We start from the raw sequence: 26,340 nt of genomic DNA on the forward strand, positions 1-26,340 counted from the left end.
GTAATGATGAGGGTGGTGGGTGTACCAGGTAATTTCTTACTTATTTCTTAGGTGATAGTGGGGATGGTAATGTAGGGATCAGTGGGTAGCAGGACATTAGACAGTTTTTATATTTGAGGGAGGGAAGGTTAATACAGAGGGCATGGGTGGGGTGTGTGGCAGGACACCATATTGTCTAGGACTCCCCCATTAGTACTTTACCACTGCCCTGCTAGTCTGAGAAAGGTAGTAATGTCTGGAGGGGCATACGTAACATAAAATATGAGGTGGGGTAACTGTGAATAAAAGGATTGTTTATCCCCACAGTATTTTGAGTGACATCATAGAAAAATCAAGCTTCACTCTTGCTTTTTAATGTCACTAAGAACACATTTATAATTCTATATGTTATGCACTGCATCTATTATTCTATATGTTGTGTATGGCAACTATAGTTTGTATGTGTTGTGAATGACATCTATACCCTTGTATGTTATGTATGGTTTCTATAGTTATCCATCATGCAGAATACCTACATTCAAACCTGGTTATTCACTGCTCTTATGTAACAGCAGTGGAAAACAAAACTAATTTTCCACATAGGCAGGTCACTGATTTCCTAATCTTACTTTCTCCCCTGTGACTCTGGAGATCCACATCAGGCAGTGAAATGGTACATGACTTTCCACACGTCTTTCTTCCTCACCCTAAAGCTCTTGGGTCTTTACAAAATTATATAAGGCAGAGGAAGGTATATCCAACCAACATCTCCCCTGTCAACTGCATTCTCCTGCAGACCCTCAGCTGACAATGAGATTTCTGTGTGTGCTCAGAGCCACTGTCAGCACTGTTCTGTACTAGGAGGCAGAGGGAATGCCCAGGGGTTGTTGGAGAAGGGAGGCAATGTATTTTATATGACTGGGTGTGGTAGGGGCAGAAGGATGTAAAGACTCCTTTTTATTATTACATTTGTAATGGGAAGAATAAAGGTATAGTGAGAGGTATGTGATGCCTTGCATGGTGCCTATTTATAGCTCCAGGTAGAGGCCGTATCTAGGGGGTTCTAAAGGTCAATGTTCAAGTGTCACCCCTGTAAAAAAAAGAAGTGAAATACACTGTGCGAGGGGCCTGCTCTAATGGTGCCATACACACCTCAACTGTGTAGATGGAAATCTATTTACACCATGGGTTTTCCTAACTAGTTTTGATAATTACATTCCTGAGTTATGGATTAGGGTCCATAAAATGGCACTGAGTAGTTAACAGCCAATACTGCTCTCTGATTTTCTACTCACAGCCTTCCACTATCTCTGATTTTCCCTTTTCCCTATTGCCCCAAAATTACAGCAAAGAAATTGTATTTTGGGAATGTTTACTATCTTTGTTATGCAGCTTCCTACTAATTTTTCTTCCTGCCATTACATTTCACCACTACCTCAGTCTCCTTCCACAAATGGTTTCCATCGAATCTCTCCAGAATAAGCCTCACTCCATAACTCCAAGCCCCTTGGTTCTGCAAGCTGCTCTCAAAGTGCTAAAGTAGTCTAGGTTTACCCTCAACTTTCTTCACAACACATCTGCCCAGATTTACTAAGGCTTTCTGCATCACAAAGGTGTGCAAAGTGACACAAAATATGGAAAGCAATGCATTTACTTACCAGTACATTTTTTTTATTTTTTGTGATGGAAATGTATTCATTTGTTAGTGCAAAAAGTAATTTGAGCTGCTTTGCATTGCCCTGGGTTGCTTTTCATAAATGGAGCGTTACTGGGCCGTAACTTGGACAAATCAGTGCAAACACCAATAGGTTTTTTATGCAAAACTCACTCCACTAAAATAGCCAACCTGAGCTTTGTGTCAAAAACTAATGCCTCCTTGAAGCAAGCATTAACAAGGGGAAATGTTTTAATTTCTCAATATAGAATGCCACATTTCATGTAGAGGTGGACGTAACTGATGTAATTCTGTCTAGCGTAAATACTCATAATTACTGCAAAATCACTCGCAATCATGCATAACTACGTGAGAAGCGTAATCCAGTGTTTAGTGCTATTTTCAACCTGCAACTTCACGTTCAAAATGAGCTTGAGGATGCATTTTGCACTAAGAAAATAGCACTAAATGCTACAGGCCATGAACAGCAGAAGCCAGCATCTTCTCACTCTCTTAGTTCATTGTGCCTGTGCTCCTGCGATTGGATTTTGCCCCACACTACTCTTTAATTACTCAAATTGGCATAATTGCGTAATTTCAGTAATTTCACATCACATGAGTAATGCATAATTACTGAAATTACTCAGATTATTCCAGCATAATAAGAATTTCACTGATGCCTAATCGTTGCCGGAAAAAAAAAATGAATGTGACCTCATGTAATGCAACTGGTGCTATGTAAAGCACTCTGATACCCAATTCGGGTCAAGTTCGCGCTATATAATACTCTGTAAAAATAAATAAAAAATTGCATGGGAGCTGAGGTGCACAGCACAAATCCAGTGCATAGGACCCGTCTGCGTTTGTCTAAGCATAGGAATACATACTGAAAGGGTTTGCTTTCAGTTTTAATACTTTGATAGAGAGCAAACGCTTACCTCTGCAACATGATGCAATGCAACCTAATTAGTGCACCAGTGCAGGAGATTACAACAACAGCAGGCCAATCTTAATAGATATGGCTCACCACTACCGTATTTGACTTGCGCACCTCAGCACAACAAATTTGGTTACTGCTTTTAAAAAAATAATAAACGTGCTGCATGGTATTGAGGGCAAAGAGTGGAATCTGTCGCCAATGGAATGAATCAACAAATCAGAAGGGAGCAAGAAAAGAGCAGGGGAGTGAATGAATAAATGGTGTGCTTAGAGAGCACACTGCCTCTCCCAGAGAAGCATCCTGACGCTAAGTGGCAATGAGAGTGGCTACATGATACAAAGTGACCTGAGAAGAGTGTGCATTAGAGGATGAGAAAGCAACACAGCACATTAGAAATACCAAAAAGCCATGTTTTGAGCTGCCTTCAAAAGATGCCTTTCGATTCAATGAATCTCAAGTGCCTGGGTAGATGGTTCCAGACTTTTGTAACCAGGGCTGTAAAGGATTTTCCTCTTGTGTTTTAAGTCTGAGTGTAGAAGGTTGGCATGTTAGGATCTAAGCGTCCTTGGAGTCATGTAGTGAGTAAATCTGGAAATTAGGTATGTTGGCCCCAGTGGTCTATAAGCTCTGAAGGCAAGTAAAAGGATTTTAAAAAGGACCCTTTTATGCACAGTCAGCCAGTGTAGATTTTCCAGGGGTGCTGATGCAGAGGAACGGCAGGGTGTTTCAGTACCAGTCTGGCCTCAGAGTAATGCTCCACCTGTAGTTTCTGAATAGTTTGTTTAGATGAACCTACATACAAACTATAGCATAATCCCAGCTCCCTGATATGCTTCGTGAAATAATTATTGCCCCGAGTTTTCATTTTTGATTTGTGTTTTTGGATCATTAGAGAAGTCATTTAGAAAGTGTAGACATTGCTGATCGGGGCCAAATTGTTCAAGACCGCATTTTTAAAAATGGTGGATGTGTTGCAGTGATGAAGTAAGATTTTAGGAACCATGAGACCTATATACTTCATTTTGGTATCAAAACATAGGTTTTGAGGGTCAAGTAGTCTTACAGAGACAGAAAATAAGTAATCACAGCAACTCTATGGGTGCTTGTGCTGCGGACGGCTTCCGCACACAGACAAGCGGGAGTTTGTGCAATTCCGTGCACAGTGTGGCAGGCATCTGCCACATGGTGCAAGGATTTTCAGGGGGCCAGGAGGGCCAGGGAGGAAGGGCACCCTGCTAGGAGCCCCCAAAGTTGCTTTCTGAAAGCCTTTCCATGTCAGAAAGGCAAACATGGAAAGGCTGTCAGAAACCAACATTATAATCTGACGGAGGCAACACCCTCCTTATGGGATTATGAGCAGTTTCTGACTGGCCGATGTGCTCCTTGAGCCCGTCGGAACCGAGTTGGCTTCCCCGGCTGGTTTACACTCCGAACCCCGACATTGTAATTCAGCAGTCGGAATGTAAACCTTCCATGTCAGTCAGAAAACCTCCACCAGCGCTCAGAGACTTTCTGACCGACATCGAAATAAGGACCCAAATGTTTAATATTCATATTTATATATATGGAAAAAAACTATATTTTGTACAATGATATTAATGGCAATGTTATTTTTAATTCTATATTTTTGTCATTTATATTATAAAGATAGCATGACGTTATTTTTGACAATTATATTTATGTGACAGTATTTTGGTATGGTGATATTTCCAGAGGCGATACTTTGTCAGTAAACCCAACTGTGTGTCATCGAAATAAGCTGTGGCTTCAACACTAAAAGAAGTAATAAGCGAGACCAGGTGGCTATGTACATGTCAAATAACGCAGGGATGAGTGAAAAGCCCTGTGCTACCCCTGAATTGACACTCTTTTCTGGGGATAAGAAAGATCCTAACATGACTATTTATCTGCGATCTGCGAGGAAAGATTCAATCCAAGACAGTGACAGGTGAGAGTGAGCACATTTAGCAGACAAAGGCATACTGTCAAGACACAGATACAACGATTTGGATGTCTGTGATGCTTCTGTAGTGGCAATCTAATAGTTGTGAGTGGCTGTAAATCTTTTATGTCGTATACATTGAGCATTGTGAAGAAGCCGTAATTTATACATAGGATAGAGGAATCCTGGAGTGCCCTGAAATAGGAATAATAAGACAAGTAGTTGCAAGGATCTCAGGAAAAGATCTAATGCAGACAAATTTCAATATAGGGGTACTTAAGAAGCATAGGGCTGGGAAGATTAGAGATGACTACAAAATACATAGAGACTCGAGGGGTACGGAAGATGAGCTGATAAGCAAACTCACATCATTGTGTTTTTCTTAGAAAAGTTTGATATTGTAGAAAGGGACTTTCTTCCAAGTCTGTAATGTCAAACGTGGCTCTGATTCCATGGAAGGATGGTGCAGTGTCGAGTACTCAAATACACAGGTAAATGTAATAGCTAGTTGAGCCATAAAGCTGGATGTAGCCACCGCTGTATTGGTCTCACAGGAGACCTTCCAGCTGGCACCTGTGGAGTGTTCTTCGCGAGAGAACCAGCTGTGGAATGTGACATCATAGCATTCTACATTAATCACCACATTAATACATAGCTGAAGTACAACAGATGGTTAGCAGAATTTTATATAAATGAATATATAAATAAAGCAATAAATACATAAACAAAAGTTGTAGAACCTCACTTGGTGTCATTTAAATATGAAGGTTCCTCATAATTGGACATGTGTCAAAGGAAGCACTCTTCCAGGAGTGGCCAGAGTGTGTGCTACTAAGAGAAGCAACAGAAGATCTCGTTGTTCTATGAGTCAAAATGTATTCCAAAGCCCAAGACATCACAGGACTAGGATTAGTGGCTGAGCTTTCAGTATCCTGGCTGGTTGCATATGGAATCAGCTTTTGGCCAACGTAAAAGTCACAGAGTAGTGGTCTTTAAAGTTCAATGCTGCACCACCCATCCCATTTACAAAAATATTCTTGGAGGCCACCTAAAATTGCTAACATATGTTTATTTACTGATATACTATGAAATTGGGAGCTCTAAACATTTCAAACAATTCAAACATTGAGGTTATGTTCCTCTCTTTTAAAAAATGCAGGCAAATTGCCAACATGCTATGGGCAGCCTGGTCAGCCTAAAGCAGTGGTCTTCAAACTGTGGGGCGCGACCCCCAGGGGGGCCGTGGAGTGATGCAAAGGGGGTCGCGCCTTCCAAGTCACACTTCTTCCCAGGCCCAAGGGCTTCAGTCCCCCTTCTTCCTCCGTCCTGTGTCTCAGCCCGGGCTGGTGCAGTGCAACTCGAGCTGCTGTGGGCTGGGGGCAGTGGCTGGAGTCTTATCTCCGGCAAGTTTTTCACAGGTCTTTAAAGACCATTTGCATTTTTACATGCCTTTGTTACAGAGGCTTAGCTTTTTTCCTCGTTCCAGTACCCCCTGGGTCCCCACTCGGCCTATTCCTTGCATTTGTATTTTACATTTACTGCTGTAGTGTAAGAATGCATTTAATGAAAAGGAATATAAAGTAGGGTTGCTAAAAGAAAAATGCCATGCCATGTTTTGTTTAAAGAGCCTATAAAGATCTCCTCTTGACACTAAATAGACTTATAAATAAAAACGTATGTATGCATTCATTATGTGACTTTTCTGTCTTTGTTCTCTTTATCAGTATCATTGAGGCAGCCCTAGAACACAATTAAAAGTGCTTTCTATTTATATTTGCTGTTCGAAGTATGCACAGATAAGTGCTGAAAATACAGCTTTAGGTGACTGCTTATTTTTGTACCGACTGGGCCATCAAAATAATCTGCTGGCAACCCTAACCATAGGACTGTAAGTTTGTTGCAGGATCAGCACATTATTTATTTCCTTCACCCTCTATCCCCGATTAATGCCGCAATAGTTTAACTTAGATCTTAAACTCTACGCCGCCTTCAATAACATGCTGAGTTACTTCATGGGTCTGGGAATGCACCCTGCATTCAGACAACTCATTCCTCATTCTCGCCCTCCACTTTCACGTTCACCCTGCACTCACAGCGATCACAATGCACTCACACTGATCACCATGCACTCACACCATTCACCCGCTCACCCTGCACTCACAGTGATCACTCTGCACTCACAATGCACTTGCGCTGTTCACCCTATACCTCACCCTGCAGTCACACAAGTACACTACTCACCCTGCACTCATGTGACACTTCACTCACCTGTTCCCCTCACTGCTCAATATGCAACTCACTCAAACAAGCCCATCAGTAATCATACATTCTTTCATCCCATTCTGAACTTGCATCCGCACGTAAATTCATACTCCACCTTACTCACCCGGCAGTCACCCCTCTTGCCCTACTCTCACACTGTTGCATCACTCACCGTGCACTCACATGGGCACTCTTGTCACCCACACAGTGCAGAGGGTTAATGTGCCTGCTACAAAGAATATGTACCATGCAGATCACAGAAATGAGTGTGAGTAAACTATGAGTAGCGCTATAAAAAAAATAAATGTTTGTCAGAAAGGTTCTATAGAGAGATGAGGTGCATTGTTGGTAAGTGCAGGTTTAGAAATTTTTGTCAGGAGGGGGTCCTTACGCCTCAAAATGTTGACATGGGGGTCTCGGCATCCAAAAGTTTGAAGACCTCTGGCCTAAAGTGTAAAGCTGATCCTTTATAAGAAATTGGGGAGTGGCTTTGAGTTTATTTATTTTTTGCCAAACAACCACCCTCCCCCCCCCCCCCGACACCCGCTACCAGCTAGGAAATAAGTGATAAAATATGTTACTGAGATACCTTTACAGCTTGGCTCACAGTCACTTTGTTTATTTCACTAAAAACACAGTACTTTTTTTGAGCATGATACTCCTCTTGGGCAGTGCCTGTCCATCCCACTCACCCCAGAGATCAATTGTGGTCCCTTTGTGGAACCCACCCCCAGGCTTGAAGACCTCTGATAGAGATGGTCATTTGAACTTCAGGAAAACACTAAAAGTTGTTTGAGCAATGTTTTGATTTAGCTTTTTATGTGTTGTTTCCTTATACCGTTCGCTTTGGTGCCAAGAGATCCTTTCAGATGAAAGTTTGCTTTATTAAGTGAATTTAAATAAAAAGGCAGAATCTGGGGTGTGGCTACGCATTGAAGCAAAATGGCTGCTTAATGCCATACCTCCGTAACCCTTCCTCCCCTATGCCTATCCGCAGCATCAATCCATATGCCCTGAGGCTCGAGAGGCACATCGGAACTCCAGAGGAGTAGGTTCCTGCCTACCTCGAGCAGGACAGCCGCCGGTACCCGTGGTACCGGAGTAGACCTCAGCGGGGCCTAATTGCCGTATTGAAGCTGGGGAGCAGCATACAGTAAGGCGCCGCGACTGTGAAGGGGCTGAGCCACTCGCTGCCTGTGTGGATCACGGGCTGGGACATGGGCCCTGGAAACAAATCTCTCCCTGAGTGTACGGGGGAGGGGCAGCCAGTGCCCGCCACCGGACATGCGGGTGAGGCTTGCTGCGACCTTGGGCTGTTAGGAGGACCGGGATCGAGCCTGGCGACCGTGACGCCATTATTGTGTGGCGAGCTACCGTCACACTGCAACGCAAGCCCTGAGGTGCGGTGGGATGCCGAGACTCCTGTGATAGTAGCGTGGAGGGGGGACAGTAACAGTCTCCCCCCCTGGGCAATCTGCATAGCAACCATAAGCTGGTATTTTCCAACATCACCTTGGAGGAAGTCAACTACGTGTGTCCTTTACATTTTGATGGTTACTCAGACAGTTTGGCATTGGCCAATAATAACACTTTTACGGACAGCACCCTTGATGTGATTCAGAAACTGCACATATGCACAGTTCTGCTTTTTGAGTCACCAAGAAGGATCTGGCACCGAGAGGTGTCTCAGTGTTTTGGAGTTTCCTCAGTTGATTTATTTTTTATTTTTTATTACAGCACTAGTGGTACTTGCTCTGAAAATTCAAGACCCCATTGGGGCAATCCAGTTATCCGGCCAGGGGTGTGGCGATATTAACTGTGCCGGTCTGCCCCGATTTTGGTACTAACGAGTGTCCTGCTCTGCCTGCACCCAAAAGTGCAAAAACAACAATTGATGGACAGAATGCAGAACAATGTCATACATTCACCCCAGTACAGAGATCTGGGCCTAAATCCATCGTTTTTTTGCTCACCATGCCATTCCAGTTTGAACCCAGCCATATGCAAATCAGTCTTGACCCTGTGCCTCATGGGAACAGTCCAGCCCGAACTGCCAAGCCAGGTCCTCCCTGGACTGGAAACAAGCATCCTAGGATCTGTTGACTGGGTGTGAGTGTTTGATTGGTTCTGATGCTCCGTCCATCACCACCCCCTTTTGTACCGCTTTGTTCGCCATAAGTTGGCAGGGTATGCTCAGACGTGAGTCCCTTGCTCACTTTGCCACTGGATTCAAGCAAGCCTGGCTGAAGAAGGCTGAAATGCCAGAAACCGGTCCTAGGAAGCTTGTTTCAGGTCCAGGGAAGGCATGGCTTGGCAGTTCGGGCTGGACTGTTCCCATGAGGCACAGGGTCAGACTGATTTGCATATGGCCATGTCTGAACTGGGGTGGCAGAGTGGGCTAAAGAACGGTGATGGATCAAACCCAGATCTGTTGACTGGGTGTGAGTGTTTGATTGGTTCTGATGCTCCGTCCATCACCACCCCCTTTTGTACCGCTTTGTTCGCCATAAGTTGGCAGGGTATGCTCAGACGTGAGTCCCTTGCTCACTTTGCCACTGGATTCAAGCAAGCCTGGCTGAAGAAGGCTGAAATGCCAGAAACCGGTCCTAGGAAGCTTGTTTCCGGTCCAGGGAAGGCATGGCTTGGCAGTTCGGGCTGGACTGTTCCCATGAGGCACAGGGTCAGACTGATTTGCATATGGCCATGTCTGAACTGGGGTGGCAGAGTGGGCTAAAGAACGGTGATGGATCAAACCCAGATCTGTTGACTGGGTGTGAGTGTTTGATTGGTTCTGATGCTCCGTCCATCACCACCCCCTTTTGTACCGCTTTGTTCGCCATAAGTTGGCAGGGTATGCTCAGACGTGAGTCCCTTGCTCACTTTGCCACTGGATTCAAGCAAGCCTGGCTGAAGAAGGCTGAAATGCCAGAAACCGGTCCTAGGAAGCTTGTTTCCGGTCCAGGGAAGGCATGGCTTGGCAGTTCGGGCTGGACTGTTCCCATGAGGCACAGGGTCAGACTGATTTGCATATGGCCATGTCTGAACTGGGGTGGCAGAGTGGGCTAAAGAACGGTGATGGATCAAACCCAGATCTGTTGACTGGGTGTGAGTGTTTGATTGGTTCTGATGCTCCGTCCATCACCACCCCCTTTTGTACCGCTTTGTTCGCCATAAGTTGGCAGGGTATGCTCAGACGTGAGTCCCTTGCTCACTTTGCCACTGGATTCAAGCAAGCCTGGCTGAAGAAGGCTGAAATGCCAGAAACCGGTCCTAGGAAGCTTGTTTCCGGTCCAGGGAAGGCATGGCTTGGCAGTTCGGGCTGGACTGTTCCCATGAGGCACAGGGTCAGACTGATTTGCATATGGCCATGTCTGAACTGGGGTGGCAGAGTGGGCTAAAGAACGGTGATGGATCTGGCACCGAGAGGTGTCTCAGTGTTTTGGAGTTTCCTCAGTTGATTTATTTTTTATTTTTTATTACAGCACTAGTGGTACTTGCTCTGAAAATTCAAGACCCCATTGGGGCAATCCAGTTATCCGGCCAGGGGTGTGGCGATATTAACTGTGCCGGTCTGCCCCGATTTTGGTACTAACGAGTGTCCTGCTCTGCCTGCACCCAAAAGTGCAAAAACAACAATTGATGGACAGAATGCAGAACAATGTCATACATTCACCCCAGTACAGAGATCTGGGCCTAAATCCATCGTTTTTTTGCTCACCATGCCATTCCAGTTTGAACCCAGCCATATGCAAATCAGTCTTGACCCTGTGCCTCATGGGAACAGTCCAGCCCGAACTGCCAAGCCAGGTCCTCCCTGGACTGGAAACAAGCATCCTAGGATCTGTTGACTGGGTGTGAGTGTTTGATTGGTTCTGATGCTCCGTCCATCACCACCCCCTTTTGTACCGCTTTGTTCGCCATAAGTTGGCAGGGTATGCTCAGACGTGAGTCCCTTGCTCACTTTGCCACTGGATTCAAGCAAGCCTGGCTGAAGAAGGCTGAAATGCCAGAAACCGGTCCTAGGAAGCTTGTTTCAGGTCCAGGGAAGGCATGGCTTGGCAGTTCGGGCTGGACTGTTCCCATGAGGCACAGGGTCAGACTGATTTGCATATGGCCATGTCTGAACTGGGGTGGCAGAGTGGGCTAAAGAACGGTGATGGATCAAACCCAGATCTGTTGACTGGGTGTGAGTGTTTGATTGGTTCTGATGCTCCGTCCATCACCACCCCCTTTTGTACCGCTTTGTTCGCCATAAGTTGGCAGGGTATGCTCAGACGTGAGTCCCTTGCTCACTTTGCCACTGGATTCAAGCAAGCCTGGCTGAAGAAGGCTGAAATGCCAGAAACCGGTCCTAGGAAGCTTGTTTCCGGTCCAGGGAAGGCATGGCTTGGCAGTTCGGGCTGGACTGTTCCCATGAGGCACAGGGTCAGACTGATTTGCATATGGCCATGTCTGAACTGGGGTGGCAGAGTGGGCTAAAGAACGGTGATGGATCAAACCCAGATCTGTTGACTGGGTGTGAGTGTTTGATTGGTTCTGATGCTCCGTCCATCACCACCCCCTTTTGTACCGCTTTGTTCGCCATAAGTTGGCAGGGTATGCTCAGACGTGAGTCCCTTGCTCACTTTGCCACTGGATTCAAGCAAGCCTGGCTGAAGAAGGCTGAAATGCCAGAAACCGGTCCTAGGAAGCTTGTTTCCGGTCCAGGGAAGGCATGGCTTGGCAGTTCGGGCTGGACTGTTCCCATGAGGCACAGGGTCAGACTGATTTGCATATGGCCATGTCTGAACTGGGGTGGCAGAGTGGGCTAAAGAACGGTGATGGATCAAACCCAGATCTGTTGACTGGGTGTGAGTGTTTGATTGGTTCTGATGCTCCGTCCATCACCACCCCCTTTTGTACCGCTTTGTTCGCCATAAGTTGGCAGGGTATGCTCAGACGTGAGTCCCTTGCTCACTTTGCCACTGGATTCAAGCAAGCCTGGCTGAAGAAGGCTGAAATGCCAGAAACCGGTCCTAGGAAGCTTGTTTCCGGTCCAGGGAAGGCATGGCTTGGCAGTTCGGGCTGGACTGTTCCCATGAGGCACAGGGTCAGACTGATTTGCATATGGCCATGTCTGAACTGGGGTGGCAGAGTGGGCTAAAGAACGGTGATGGATCTGGCACCGAGAGGTGTCTCAGTGTTTTGGAGTTTCCTCAGTTGATTTATTTTTTATTTTTTATTACAGCACTAGTGGTACTTGCTCTGAAAATTCAAGACCCCATTGGGGCAATCCAGTTATCCGGCCAGGGGTGTGGCGATATTAACTGTGCCGGTCTGCCCCGATTTTGGTACTAACGAGTGTCCTACTCTGCCTGCACCCAAAAGTGGGTATATACTTTCAGCTTGATTTGCGTTTTTTGCCAACGCCCCAGCGCTGTCTGCCGTATCGGGGAGTGGGTGCTTGAGGGACACTTGGACATGCCTCACAATTACCACCCCACACCCCCATCATTCTTGCTTCACTGACCAGTCACCCCCGCTGCCGGCTTCACCTGCCTGCCGGGGCGTCTCTTCCCTCCGCATATGCCCAATTGAAGTCGAGACCTGAGAACTAGTGGTTGACCGGTGAGGTGAGATACAGACAATATGGACAGAAATAAGCCCTCAGGCTCGAGGGAGACTAAACCGACGCAGTCCAACAAACTGGATCATTACACTCTGCCCAAGGACATGATGCAGAGCCATCAGTCTAGAGGTGCATCCCTGGGGGACCAGGGAGATGAGGACCGAGAACTCTCCCTCAAAGATGTCATGGAAGCTATCACAAGTGTCAAGACCTCTCTTGAACACAAAATGGACACTATTGCTATTGACATAAACTTAATCAGAGCAGATCTCACCAAACTCAACGAGAAAGTAAAGCAGGTGGAAATCGCTACAACCAGCTTGACGGACGACGTCGTACAGCTTCAGGGAGAAGTCTTGGGACTACAGAGCTTTCGCAAATTTACCAAACTGAAGCTTGATGATTATGAGGGGCACCTCCGCCGCAATAATCTGCGCATTTTGGGGGTTCCAGAAGGGGCAGAGGGGCAGTCCCATGACATTTTATTGAAGACCTTATCCTGCAACACCTCCAGCCGAAAGGTCTTAGCAAGTTCTTCGTCATTGAAAGGGCCCACAGGGTCCCCGGGGGCGCCCAAAGCCAGGAGCCCCTCCGCGTCCTATGCTGGCTAGAGTGTTGAACTACCGGGACAGAGATGTTATTCTCCAGAACGTGTGGGCAGGGCCCCTCTCTGCTATGAGAACGCAGACATCACCTTCTTTCCGGACTTCACCCAGAGGGTACAAAACTTGAGGCGATTTTTCGTGGCAGTGAAGAAGGAACTGAGGGACAAAGGTCTGAAGTACTCCATGTTGTTTCTGGCGTGTCTTCAGATAGAGGCGGAGTGGAGAACCTTGTTCTTCAAACAACCTGAAGAGGCGGCGGACTGGATTGAAAGCAGGAAGGCCCGGAGCCCACACGACCATCGCTCAGGTGATGAGGAGTCGTTGCACCCCACCGGATGAGAAACCATGGCAGCGAGTTGGTGTGCAGCTGGACACTCTCAGCCCGATCTGGGTTGAGCCAGGTACTGAGAGACCATTCTGTTGACGGCCGGAGAGGAACCTTTTATGACTATTTGAGACTCAAGACTTTGAGGTGTGGCTTTCCCTTGGGGTTTCATAATTTGTTTTAAGGGGGGGAAGGGAACGGCGTAATACACCCCTATTTTCTTCTACTTTTAGATTTTTGCTACGGCGACAGGCACTCTGCAAGTTCGTAATGGGCAGTTTCACGCCCAGAGTGCGGGGCAGCGGGGGGGGGGTTGTTGGGAGGGGGACATTTGGTTCATTTCTTGTTGTAATTTTTGCATCGGTGTTAAGAATGGTTTCATTTGCAGACAGGGTCCTGAATCTGTTCACATAGAAAGTACGGATTTCTACGACTTGAATGACAAGTGTAATGGGGGATGTCAATGTTAAAGTATTAAGTTGGAATGCCAATGGACGCGGGGATAAAATTAAGCGCAGTGTAGTTCTCCAATATATCAAACGACAGGCACCAGATATTGTCTTGCTCCAGGAGATGCACCTTGTGGGAAACCGATGTGGAGCTATGCACAGAGGGGGCTATAAAATGGTAGCACATGCTGGGTTTACCTCCGGCTCCAGGGATGTAGGTATCATGGTGAAAAACACGCTCCCCCTGGCTATAAGTTCCACGTGGGCGGATGACCGAGGCAGATATGTTAGCATTTCGGGAATGTGGGAGGGCCATCTCATCACCTTCATGTCCATTTATGTTCCTCCTGGCCTGCAGGGTGCTACTTTTGCGGACCTGGGCACATTCATCCTTTCCGTTCCGGATGGCCTCTTGGTCCTCGGGGGGGACTTTAATGCAGTGGTCTCGGGATCACTGGACCGATACCCCCGGCAGGAACTGGGGTCCTCTTCCCATTGGTTGCCTGACTTTCTCAAAGCCATGGGCCTGGTGGATGGGTGGAGAACTTATCACCCAGCCCAGATACAGTACACCTTTCAGTCTGGTGCACATTACAGTATTTCCGGCTTAGATTACTGCCTTTTGCCAAGATCAGACACCCAGCTAGGGGTATCTCCGATCACTCACCAATATGGGTCTACATGGTCCTTAACCAGCGCAAAGTAGGGAGTGTGGCCCCAATCAATCCTTGGCACCTACGTACCCCGAAAATTCGTAAAAATCTTATCAAAGCCATGGACGTTTACTTCTCCGATAATGTGGGGTCTGTCTCTTCATCCCAGTCCCTATGGGAGGCATTCAAGACTGTGATTCGTGGTCAGGCTTTATTATTAATCTCTGGAAGCAAAAAAGAAAAACAGAAAGAGGTTCTGAACATCGAGGCTGAAATCTATAGTTTAGAAAGAGAGCTGGAATCTGGGGTGACGCCAGAGAAGCTACATCCCCTAAGCCTGAAACAGCATGATTATAAGGCTTTAGTTACTGACAGGGCCAAAACTCTGGGTAATGAGCGACTTGGTAGAATCTACGACTTGGGGGATAAAGCAGGGAAACTCATTGCGTGGCTGGACAGACGAGAGTGGGCGAGCAGACTGGTCCGGAGCTTAGAGTGGAGGGAGATATCTCTGTCACAGATCCACAGGAGATAGTTGATAAATTTGCTAGTCATTTCCGGACTGTTTATACAACGGTAACCTCGTACACTGAGGAAGACTCTCAGGGATTGTTGCAAGACATTAAGCTCCCTCGTCTCTCCTCAGAGGACCGTGACTTTCTGGACAGCAAATTGACAACAGATGAGATAGCGCAAGCTATCCGTTCCTTAAACTCGGCGAAAGCCCTCGGCCCGAACGGCCTCCCCATTGAGTTATACAAATTGCGACCTGACAAACTCTCCCCTTACCTGAAATCTATGTTCAAGGATCTATGGAAGTGAGAACATGGCCCAGGGACCACAGAAAAGCCACCATAGTAACCATTCATAAAGAAGGGAAACACAAAACGAACTGTGCCTCTTATCGACCAATATCCCTTCTAAACGCTGAGCCTAAAATCCTAGCTAAGCTCTTGGCCAACCTCTTGGTTAAAGTAATCAGTGGTTTAGTGCATCCAGACCAATCCGGCTTTAAACCACACAGGAATACTGCCTTGAATCTACGAAGAGTTCATGGGGTTATAGATAGAATGCATACCCTCCTTGAGCCGGCAGTGATCGTGTCCCTAGATGCGACAATGGCGTTTCATACCATCGAATGGCCCTACCTCTGGGCGGTTTTGGAAAAGATGGGATTTGGCCCGGCATACATCAAATAGGTACGTCTCCTGTATAATGAACCCTTAGCTCAGGTGGTGGTGAATAATAAATTGTCAGCTGTGTTCCGACTAGGTTCCCGCCAAGGTTGCTGCTTTCGCCTCTCCTTTTTGCCCTGGCTCTGGAGCCCCTTGCAGCCTGGATCCGGTTGGACCCAATGATACGAGGACTGAAGTGGTCACTCGACTTGGAGGACCGCATTTCACTCTATGCTGACGATATACTGCTCTATTTGGCCTCCCCCCAGAAATCACTCATAGTAGTGTTAGATATTCTTGCGGGTTCACCATCAAATGGGGTAAATCCCTTTTGTTTGTTCTGAGAGGAGACACCTGTCCATCCCGGACACTGCCCAATACAAATCAAAACCGTGGGCTTTAAATATTTGGGAAGTTTTAGCTCACTAGATCCCTCGACTCGTTATGCCCAAAACCTTCTGCCCCCCCTCCGTAAGCATAAACATGACATAGCCACCTGGAAGTCACTCCCCCTTTCGCTCTTAGGTAGGGCCGCCCTGTTCAAAATGATGTCCTTGCCTAGATTCCTTTACGCCCTACAGAATACTCTTGACCCGGTTGTAGCGTGTTTTTTTAAAGAAATTGAACCTACTGAGGGACCTACTGTGGGACAGTAAATCTCGAATTGCCCTCAATAAATTGACGCTTAATTGGTACGATGGAGGAATCAGCCTCCTGGATATCAAGAAGTACTATTGGGCAGCCCATTTGTCAGCCATCAATCATAGCACATACGGTCGTACGGACAACCCCGGTTATGCCATGGACAAGTGGCTTCTCCCAGGAGGTAACTACATCAGAGCATTGAACTCCGGGCCGAGGAGGTACACTTTGTCTGGCCCGACCAAATATTCCGTTCAAGTTTGGCATTAACTCTCTCGGATGGAGGCAACGACTGACATTGGCCACCCCACTTTGGGACTCGGAGACACTGGGTGATTTGTGGAGATCGAAGGGGTTTGACAAATGGGATCTCATTGGCATCACGTATATTAAAGATGTTTGGGGAGGCGGAGGCATCAAATCCTTTAATACGCTCCAGATGCAATTTGACCTGACAGATACTGAACACTTCCGCTATTTGCAGGTCCGGCACTCACTCCAGTCCTCTTTACCTAAGGGGTTTGTCCCTCCGAAAGCCTCCCAGCTGGAGGATAGGATTTTTGACGGTCACATTCCTGATAAAACTATTTGATACAATGTTGTCCTGTGCACACATACAATTCAAAATGCGTAGATGCAACTTGACCACACCAGTAATAGATACAGAGTTCTTTAGTAATACTGGATATTCTTTATTCTTATGAAAAACGCAACCAGCCGACACGTGTTTCGTCGGGGAAGAGTGATCCCACGACTCTTCAGGGCTGAGAGAAGTAGAATGGATGAAGTATATTTCCCGCAACCGGTGATAATTCCAACCCGGCTGGGTACAAAGTAGCAAAGAACAAGAGTGGGGCAGCGGAGTAAGTCTGTGTGGAAACTTGTAGAAGTGGTTATTCGGCGTGCCTGTGATAATTCCAGACCGGCAGTCCGTGCAAGTCAAAATAGAGAGAATGAGTCTGAGTAGAAGAGCTTGGTTAAAACCGTTACTAGTAAATGCGTGCCGCCAGTAAGCGATGACACAATAGTCCAAAAGTAGTATATTGAAATCTTAAGAAGACGTAATCCAACCGAAATGCGGTTAAGAATGAGTTTCAGGGTGGTGATATCAAAAAGGCAGAACACGGGTGTGTGTTCACCGTGATTCTCGTTGAGAGAGAAGACGATCGCGTGTCCTCGCGGCACTTATTCCAACGCGTGTGTGGCTGAAAAAACTATTTCCTTGATCTACAGGAAGTTAATTAATCATATGGTTGTTCCCCTCCAAACGCTGCGAGAGAAATGGATACAGGATGGGGTGGAATTGGATGATGAGGATTGGCCGACGGCAGTGTCTAGAGTGGTTGTGATTCCGGCACATCTGAAGCTGGTGCAGCTTAAGATCCTCCATAGAATATACATTACGGGGCCCAGATTGGTATGACTGGGGTGGTCGGAAAATGGGGACTGTAAACGGCGTTGCGGTCAGATAGGGACGTTCATACACACGATTTGGGAATGCCCACAGATCAGCCCTTTCTGGCTTAAGATCCATGATATTATCAACACGGTGTTGCGGGTCCGTCTCCTCCCGGAGATGCAGCGATGCCTTCCTAACACCTGGGAACCCACAGACTTAAACACTCACCAGACACAGTGGGCTACTCTAGGGTTCATGCTAGCAAAGAGCGATATTGCTCAACTATGGGGAGCAGCTCACCCTCCTACATCAGAAGCCTGGGAAAGAAACCTGGACTGGTGTATGTTCAGAGAGAAGACAGTTTACCTGGCAAGGGAATGCCCCCAAAAATGGTCCCGTGTGTGGGGTCCCTGGAATACCTATTGTGGCGAGCCCTGCGTTCTGCCAAGATGTGATGTACAAGATGACCCCATTACCTCGTGACATTCCACTCATATGTAATGATTATTGTTTTTCCTCCTGTGATTATTGCACTGTACAACTTTGTGGACCCTCTGTAATGTCTATTTGAACTGATGTATGTATAATAAAAAGAATTATTTAAAAAAAGGCAGAATCTCCTACTCCCTGTGTTTGCAGTCATACCTCTGCAGTCCAGAGACACAGCAAGAGTGCCCGCCAGCACTCCTCACCAGGACGGACATTCTGTAATGGGCACACTGTGGTATAGTGCGTAGAGTAGAGGCACAATACCTCAGAGCTCATATTACATAATGCCACCACAGAGGAGAACAATAAATGCATAAGACGTGTTAGTGGAACCTTGACAGACTGAGGGCAGGAGAGGAAGATTTATGTAAAAAATAAACAAACAAATACTCTGCAGTGGATGTGCATGCACACGAAAAACCTGGAAAGTGCTTAGACACCTGCTCTAAGGCATGAAGAGCTAAATAAATGAATTGCATAAAAAAAAAGATGTAACACGTAGTTTTAATGTTTGCCAAATTAGTAAAGAATGGAGTGTCATTTGTTAAATGAACTGCAAAAAATTGTGAGGCATTCAAGTAAGTCCATCATTAAAATGTTCCATTTGTAAGTGTCACATTTCCCCTTGCTTCGCTCTCCCCTTATCACAGCCACATATGTGCTGAAGATGCATTAGAGGTAGGTAAGTACTGCAGGAAAGACACATGCACCATAGGGCTATGCTTGCTGTTTGCACCTACCACTTCTTTGTGGCCCTTCGGATTAAGGGCGACAAAAGTCAACTGTTACCCTTGACTACCGCCTATTGATGTCCATGCACATAGAACCCAGGAGCTGCAAAACATCCAAGTACCTTGAGTAATGACTATGAGACACGCTGCAAAGTTGTGTACACCAAGTAACTTGTCCCTTGAAGTAATAGATTGTTTTATCGTTTTTACAATTAATATTTAGGTTTATCCCAATGTAATGTGTACTTGAGAGGTAGGTATTTTTAATTAAAGAAACCACAAACACGCTGGCACACATTTGAAATTGCGGGCATAACGGTTACTTTTGGGGATTATTGGGTGCTATCATTGTGACCATACAGTTGCTTATGTCTATATTCTTCTAAGGAATTCAGATGCTAAGTGTTATTGTTCCCTAAATTACTGGTACTCAATTTACCAATCACAAAAGCATGGAAGGCTGGATTGATCTTGCTTGGATTCCAACTTGCAACATGCAGATGATAGTAGATGTTAGCAGCAAGCTTTAGCTCACTAAGCCATCTTGACAGCTATGTAAATCAGGTAGCACACAGGTGCAATCTAAGAAGAGAGTATCTGTAGAATTTAGAGACCACATGACAAGGTAGTCACAGTTCTGTGAGTGCAGAATTTAGAGTATTTGTGGTGACAAGATGCCTGACCAAGCTGCCAGTACAGGTGTACCGGTACTAGTTATTTCTCCTTACTTAGTGCTAGCCATGTGCTAACTCTACTATAAGACACCTCTCCTTTTCTAAGCTCATGGAACATGAGAAATGTTTTTATGTTATGCGATGTGTATTTGTAAAGTGCACTATCACTCAGGAGGGCATCCTGGCACTGAGTAGGTGTAGTATCTAGCCTGCTTAGGGCAGTGGGTTATGAGAAGAGCCAGGTCTTCACCTTCTTGCAGGACTCCAGAAGGGACAAGAAGACTATTGTGTGTAGTGAGAGGTTGTACCATAATTTAGGAGTAAAGTATGAGAAGTCATGCCTCCAGATTTTTTTCTGTGTATGTGTGGATGTGTGCGAGTAGGGGTCTGTTAGAGCAGAGTTGTCTCTGTGGTTGGTGGAAGGAGATGCAACTGTTCAGGTAGGCAGGGCCTATGTTGTGTAGTGCCTTGAATGTGTGCATGAGGAGCTTGAACTGATCACATTTGTGTATCGGAAGCCAGTAGAGCTGGCTGAGATGTCACCATCCAAGATCATGCATAGGCATAATGCACTTGCTGTATCTCCACCAGGCAGAGCATGTGGTACTATATTTTCAAGAGACTATCTAACCCAGGAAACCTCCAAGAACATGATCCTCCTATAAAAGCACTGAACCTTTACTTTATGCCCAAGTAAGCAAAGATTAGGACAGGTTCAATTTATGAAGGATCAGACTGAAAGGGAAGTTTCAACTAATACTTTTCATGTCGATCTCTGTAAGCCATAAAACACCTGTAGTCTTGCAGATATTTAAAGTGAGGTATGCAGTTTGACAATGTAATGCTGCTATTCAGCAAAGCTGTGAATCCTGAGACCCGACCACTCAACAGTGATATCACAGGTGTAGCAAGGGAGCCATGGGCCATAATGCAAGCAAGAAAAATTAGCCCCCCCCCAAGCAAGGATATCCATACTTTAGTTGCACACCTCACACTCCTGTGTCCTGTTGTAACCGTACCTGTGGAACTAATGATAGTGGCACCTTGCTTCTATGTCTTCCCTATTTCCATTCCACTCTCCTCTCACCTCAGTCACCTTTCACTCTCCTCTTTCTATACCCTCTTCCCTCCTTTTAGTCTTTCTTTTTCACTTTCTCCCTTTTTAACTTCTCTTCTCCCTGTCCCCTTGTCTTTCTCTTCCTTTTGCGTCAACTTTTTCTGTCCACCACTTTACCTCATCCTCTCTTAGTTATCTTCTACGATCTTTAACCTTTATCTTAGTCATCATTATCTTCTTCTTGCCTTTCTCTTTCACACCTATATATGGTCTTCCATTTTCTCTTATCTGATCTCTGTCTTTCTTCTCCTTGCTCCTGTTTTTGTCTGCTATCTGAACACTCTCTTTCCTTTTCCTATCTTCTTTTCTTTTTTATCTCCTTTCTCTCTCATCTTTCTCTCAGTTCCACGTTTCTCTTTCATTTCCCGCTCCTTGCTATTATTCATATTCCAATTTTCTTTTCTCACCTCCACCCCTTCACCATTTTCCCTTCTCTTTTTCTCCCCTTTCTAGCTCACTTGCACAGCTCACTTTTTTCTTGTTTTTTCACTCTCCATTTCTCCCCATACTTTCTCTCTCTACAGTCATATCTCCCCTCTCTCTGTGACAGAGACCCCACTCGCCCTCAACAGTAAATCAATTGCCAAAAGAAATTCTGAGACTGAGTATATGTCTTGATAAATAAGCTGCAGGTTGTATAGGTTAGAGTGGGTCCATTACACCTCTCTGCAAAGGGGCCACTACACTGACTCCACCACTATCTTTGACAACTTTGTCAAAGATATTAGACATAGCATGTTAAATACTGCTTTCATACTCCCAGCCGACCTGCATGGAATTCCATCAAACTTGGCATGTGAGTAGAACTTTACTAAAAGAAGTGCATTTGCCATGATTAGCATAAATCAATGCAGTAGGTGTGTTATTCTCCCAATGGCCATTTCAGTTCTGTATAAATCAAGGTTCACTGACCTGAAGCTCTCCGACTGGCTGGCCACACAGAAAAATCTGTTGTTGCCACCAGTAAAGTTCATGAAAAATTGATAATACTGAAAACGCTACTGCATAACCATATCTTGCCTTCAAACGTTAACCCACTATAGTCATGCCAACATTTTTTTGTTTTAAAACATGTGCAGCAGTTTACCCATATATCAACTTCTTGATGCAATTTGGAAATCCTAAAAAAAGATTAGAGGCTTCCAAATGCATACACTTAGGGCCAAAATATTACTTTTGGCAGAGCAGCGGCGCGACGATGCCAACCGATGCGGCACCACTCCGCCAAATGTCACTGTCGGGCACTCACCAGATTGGGTGGTGTGGCGGTCCCGCGGCAGTGTCTCTTTCAAAGGCGCCAGAGCCTTTGAAAGAGAAACTGTAACAGGCACCCCACATGGGGTTCCTGCACGGCATGGGCTTGAAAGTCCATGCCATGCAGGAACCTGGGTGGATGTACACAGGCGGGCACACATTGTGCACCCTGAATGCATCCCCAGGCTGAGGGGGCACAGTGGTACCTGTAGGGGCCCTTTGTTTCAGCACCGCCAGCCGTTTCATGGAGGAAAGGCCTCCAGGAAACTGCTGGTTTTCCTGAAACTTGTAATATGCATGGCGGTGTGCAGCGACACCACCTGCATATTACATAGCCCCAGACCACCACACCACCGCCATAGAACGGCGGTTCTTTGGTAGAGCTGGCAGTCCAATTACGGTCTGACCACCCATGCCAGCATTGGTCTGGCAGTCCGCAGACCGCCAGACTCGTAATTTGGCCCTAAGTCTTGTTTATTGACAATTATTCATATGACAATCAAGAAGACATATTAACTTTCAGGACAGGCTCAGGAAACCACGGAAGAGTCAAATGCTGTCATGCATTCAGGATACCAATAATGAATATTTTTAAGGCACATTTACAAATGCTTTCCATGTGTTGGTTATTCCACATTCATTTTACTATTAATTGTGTTTGCAAATTAAGCATACCTCTAACACACTATCAAACTCTATTGCATTTGAGCTAAAGGTGACAACTGCTGAGTGAGGACGAATAGAAATGCAAAACAAAATCTTACTGTTTCTAGTGAATACTCCTTAATCTTTTGTAGACTTTCACTCCTAGAATAACTGAGGCCGGCATCGAGGGAACGAGTGACGTTGGCTTCAGTTGGTGTAGGTTTGATAGACAACCCAATTTGAAATGTATTTGTTTCTTCTCTGATGACTGATGTCATTACCGCCATGGAGCTCGTGAAGACTTCAGAAGAGATGTATTTGTCTGCTTTTGTCTTGAAAAAATAAATTGTTAGTTACAACATGCCCTCTTTTTTAATATCTAAAGCAAGTTAGCATTTTAGTAGTTCCTCTGGAGTGCAAACTCAGTGGCGGCTGGCATGGATCGGGGATGGCGAGGCCGAGAGCAGGGGCGGGGGTGGGATGAGTGCGAAGCCGGAAAAGGAAAAAAAAGAAAAGCTTACCTCCTGGCCACGTCTCTCCTCATTGTTCCTCGTCGTCTGGCCTCCGCTCTGCAACAGGAAGCACCCAGGCTTCCAGGCTCCCCTAAGCCAATCACAACTCTGCAATGTAGCATTGTGATTGGTCTGAGCGTAGTGGTTCGGCGCTCATCCAGGGAATGGGAGCCTGGGCATGTTCTCCACACAGGCTGTAGTGCAGCCTGGGTGGAGAATATGCAAAGTACGCATGACTGTTTGGCCAGCCCGAGAGGGCGGCCAATCAGTCATTGCGCACTCAGAGTGCCCACCACTCCTCACCCCTGCAAGCAGGCGAGCCCCGCCCACAAAGACGCCGCCTAAGGAACGAACAAAATTATAATAACAACGAGTTATTATCATTAAATTTTTTCTTAATTTCCACTGCTGAAAGTAGTGAGGCGACACTCCTCCACCTTAGAGGAGGAGCCATCACTGGCCAAACTATGCTTTAATTCTCACAACCCTATTTCTTGTAATCCCAATTTGACCCCATTTATACAACTATGGATTGGCATACACGGACTAATGATGTAGTTTAGGTTAAATGAACAGACCAGACAGTGATAAGTCACAGTTTAGTGCTACATAAACCTCTATTGCATATTTATACGGATGGATTATTCTGTTCTCTTCCTTTCCATCAGTCAATGCTGTCCACGTTTCATCAAAAGTCAATGATTGTATGTTTGACACAAGTGCAAAATGTAAGTGCAAAATGTAACATGGTGCACTTCTGTGAAAATTAGTACCACAATGAGTTTATGTTATCCTCCCCTGATGTCTGCTTGTACAGAATACCATATGCAATTGCATTTAATACAATAGGTAATATTAATGTGCAAATCAATTGCCTAAAAGTTAGAAGTTCTATATTGCTTGAGAAATGTTAGTGTTGCAGGTATTTGTTTTGGCCAAAGTTAAAATTTACATCCCATTGATGGTGATTCTGCAGCCGTAGCATCAAAAGATCATAGTGCTAGAGCCTGTAGAATGCTTGCTAATGTGTCAATTACTCGAGAGAAGAGGTTAGACACATCTCACAATGTTCCTAGATGAAATCAATGGATATCCTCCAGTTTAACCCTGATTCAAACTGTGTGATTCTATTACATGTTCAGCAAAGTACTTGAAATGCAAAGGTAATAACCAAGAAAGCTCCTCTAAAAGATTCAAGCCTGTGCGCACTAGTCAGCAAGGTTTGTATGGTGGCTAAACAGTTTTTTGCTGCCATGGTAAGGGAAAAAGTAGGTGGGGAGAAAATGGACAAAACAAAAATCATATTTTCTTTATTTGGATACAAATGGAATGCCCTTTTACTTACCGGTAATCTTCATTACTCTTGGTCCAGTTGTCCTCGTCCATTCATGACTTATGGAGATAACCATCTCCCAGACAGAAAAAAGAACAAAGGAATGCTCGGACCCTCTACACTGGGAGTACTTAACCAGTACTTACCCTGCATTCTCCCTGAACTACCAAGCCACCAACAGGAAGGCCGGTCGGCCGGGAGGGAGGGGAGTCATGAGTGGGATGAGGTCAACAGGACCAGGAGTAATGAAGATTATGGTAAGTCACACTCAAGGTGCCTGCACACAAAACCAGACAGAAAACCGGGGAACAAGTGCACAAGGAGGAAATATCAAGCCTAAAAAGACAAAACCATAAAGGGAGGAAGCATCGACCAGGGAGCAACCCCCCGCCGCCACCAGAGAGCTCAGATGACACCACTGCCATCGAAAGACCCAGGCCCCATGGCAAGAACGCCCAGCATCGACCACCAGTGCTGACACAAGACGATCGCCAATGCCCCCAGAAAGGAAGAAGGAGCCGGAGCCTTGACACAGGGACAGGCCAACAGGCCAAGACAGAGGCACTCACAAAGATCCCAGGTGAAACCGGGTTTCAAAAAAGGAACACCGCCCAACGAAGCCACAGCCGCCCCTCACCTCCCACAGCCTTAGAAAGGAAGCAGGCCCGACAAGCAGCAGAATCCCAGCCACCCGAAGACTAACCAGGACAACCAGCCAGCCATAATGCTACCCCCACCTGGACTGGAAAAGACAGAGGGAGAGCCAGCAAAGCACAACACCCAACTAGGAAAAGAGGCCAACAACAGGGCCCCAACTCAGACAAGTAAAGACACCCCCCGAAGTATGGACACCACCAATCCCTGAACCGGACCGAACCAGGACCCAAAAACCAGAAAGGACCAAGGGCAGAGAAAGGAAAACCCCCAAGGCCACGAGACTAGGGGAACCAAAGACCAAACAGCAACTCCAGTGAAGACCCTGCCTCAAACAACACCCACCAAGGATGACACCTCCAACCCCAACCCCAAGGCAACCCCGGTAGGAATTGAACCCATGTAGAAGGGTGGCCCGTGACACCAAAGGGCCATGCAGATGCTGCTAAGACAAAGCACCTGGTCCTGAGAAATGTGTGTCATAATAGGAACCAAAGCCTTGTAATCCAGAGAAAGGGGATTCCAATGTTGCAGAAGGTGGTGGACTAAAAGATAAAGATGCAGATGGCTCCAGAGTGGGATGGCTAATGTTGAGGCCATTCCACCCTGGCTCCTCAGCCAAAGTCTCACCGGAGCATAAGAATGTGACCAAAAAAGTCAGGTGAGACATCAGTTTGTTTTTTCAGTCCTCAGTAAAGAAGACTCTTCTTTGATCAGTCCGAAATAAAGTTCCAATGAGCCAAAGTGCCTGGAAGGCTGAGGATAAGACTTCTCGTAGTTGAAGAGGACACTGTGTCTCATCTGAAGCTCACAGACCTTTCAAACATGTTTCTTTTGCCTAAAGGAGAGAAGAAGAGACATGGAACCAGTCATAAAGATTCAGGAAGACCTGAATATCTTGAGAATGTAAAATACCCACCAAGGATTCCAAGAGCTTGATAAAAACTCTTGCCATCGAAGAAAGGCCAAATGGCAAAATTTGAAACTGGTAATGATTCGCCAAAGTAGGAATCTCTGGTGTAAGCGCAAATAAGGACATGCAAGTAAGCATCCATCATGTCCAGGAATGCTAAAACATCCCCCAATTGATCAACTGAAGAATGGCCCGTACCATGATCATTTTGAACGGTCTGTGAGCGATGAACAGTTTCACCCCTTTGAGGTCCAGAATTCGACAATAATCTACTAAAGCTTATCTGAACAAGAAGAGAATGGAATAAAGCTGAGCCTGAGTTCATTGGGGGGGGGGGGGGGACAGGAATTATTGCCGCCTTCTCCAACAGGAACTGGGCTCCTGA

The 26,340-nt window shown here is 46.0% G+C and overlaps 1 protein-coding gene across 1 annotated transcript in view; it reads right to left on the reverse strand.

Moving 5' to 3' along the window:
• The window catches only part of LOC146864114 (complement component C9-like), a 160,385-nt gene that overhangs the window by 57,848 nt on the left and 76,197 nt on the right, over positions 1-26,340 (reverse strand). Inside the window, exon 6 of the mRNA XM_085631146.1 lies at positions 22,663-22,875. Coding sequence (XP_085487272.1) covers positions 22,663-22,875 — 213 coding nt within the window. The remainder of the gene's footprint in view (positions 1-22,662; positions 22,876-26,340) is intronic.

The sequence above is a fragment of the Triturus cristatus genome, chromosome 2_1, assembly GCF_964204655.1.
Source record: "Triturus cristatus chromosome 2_1, aTriCri1.1, whole genome shotgun sequence".
NCBI lineage: Eukaryota > Metazoa > Chordata > Amphibia > Caudata > Salamandridae > Triturus > Triturus cristatus.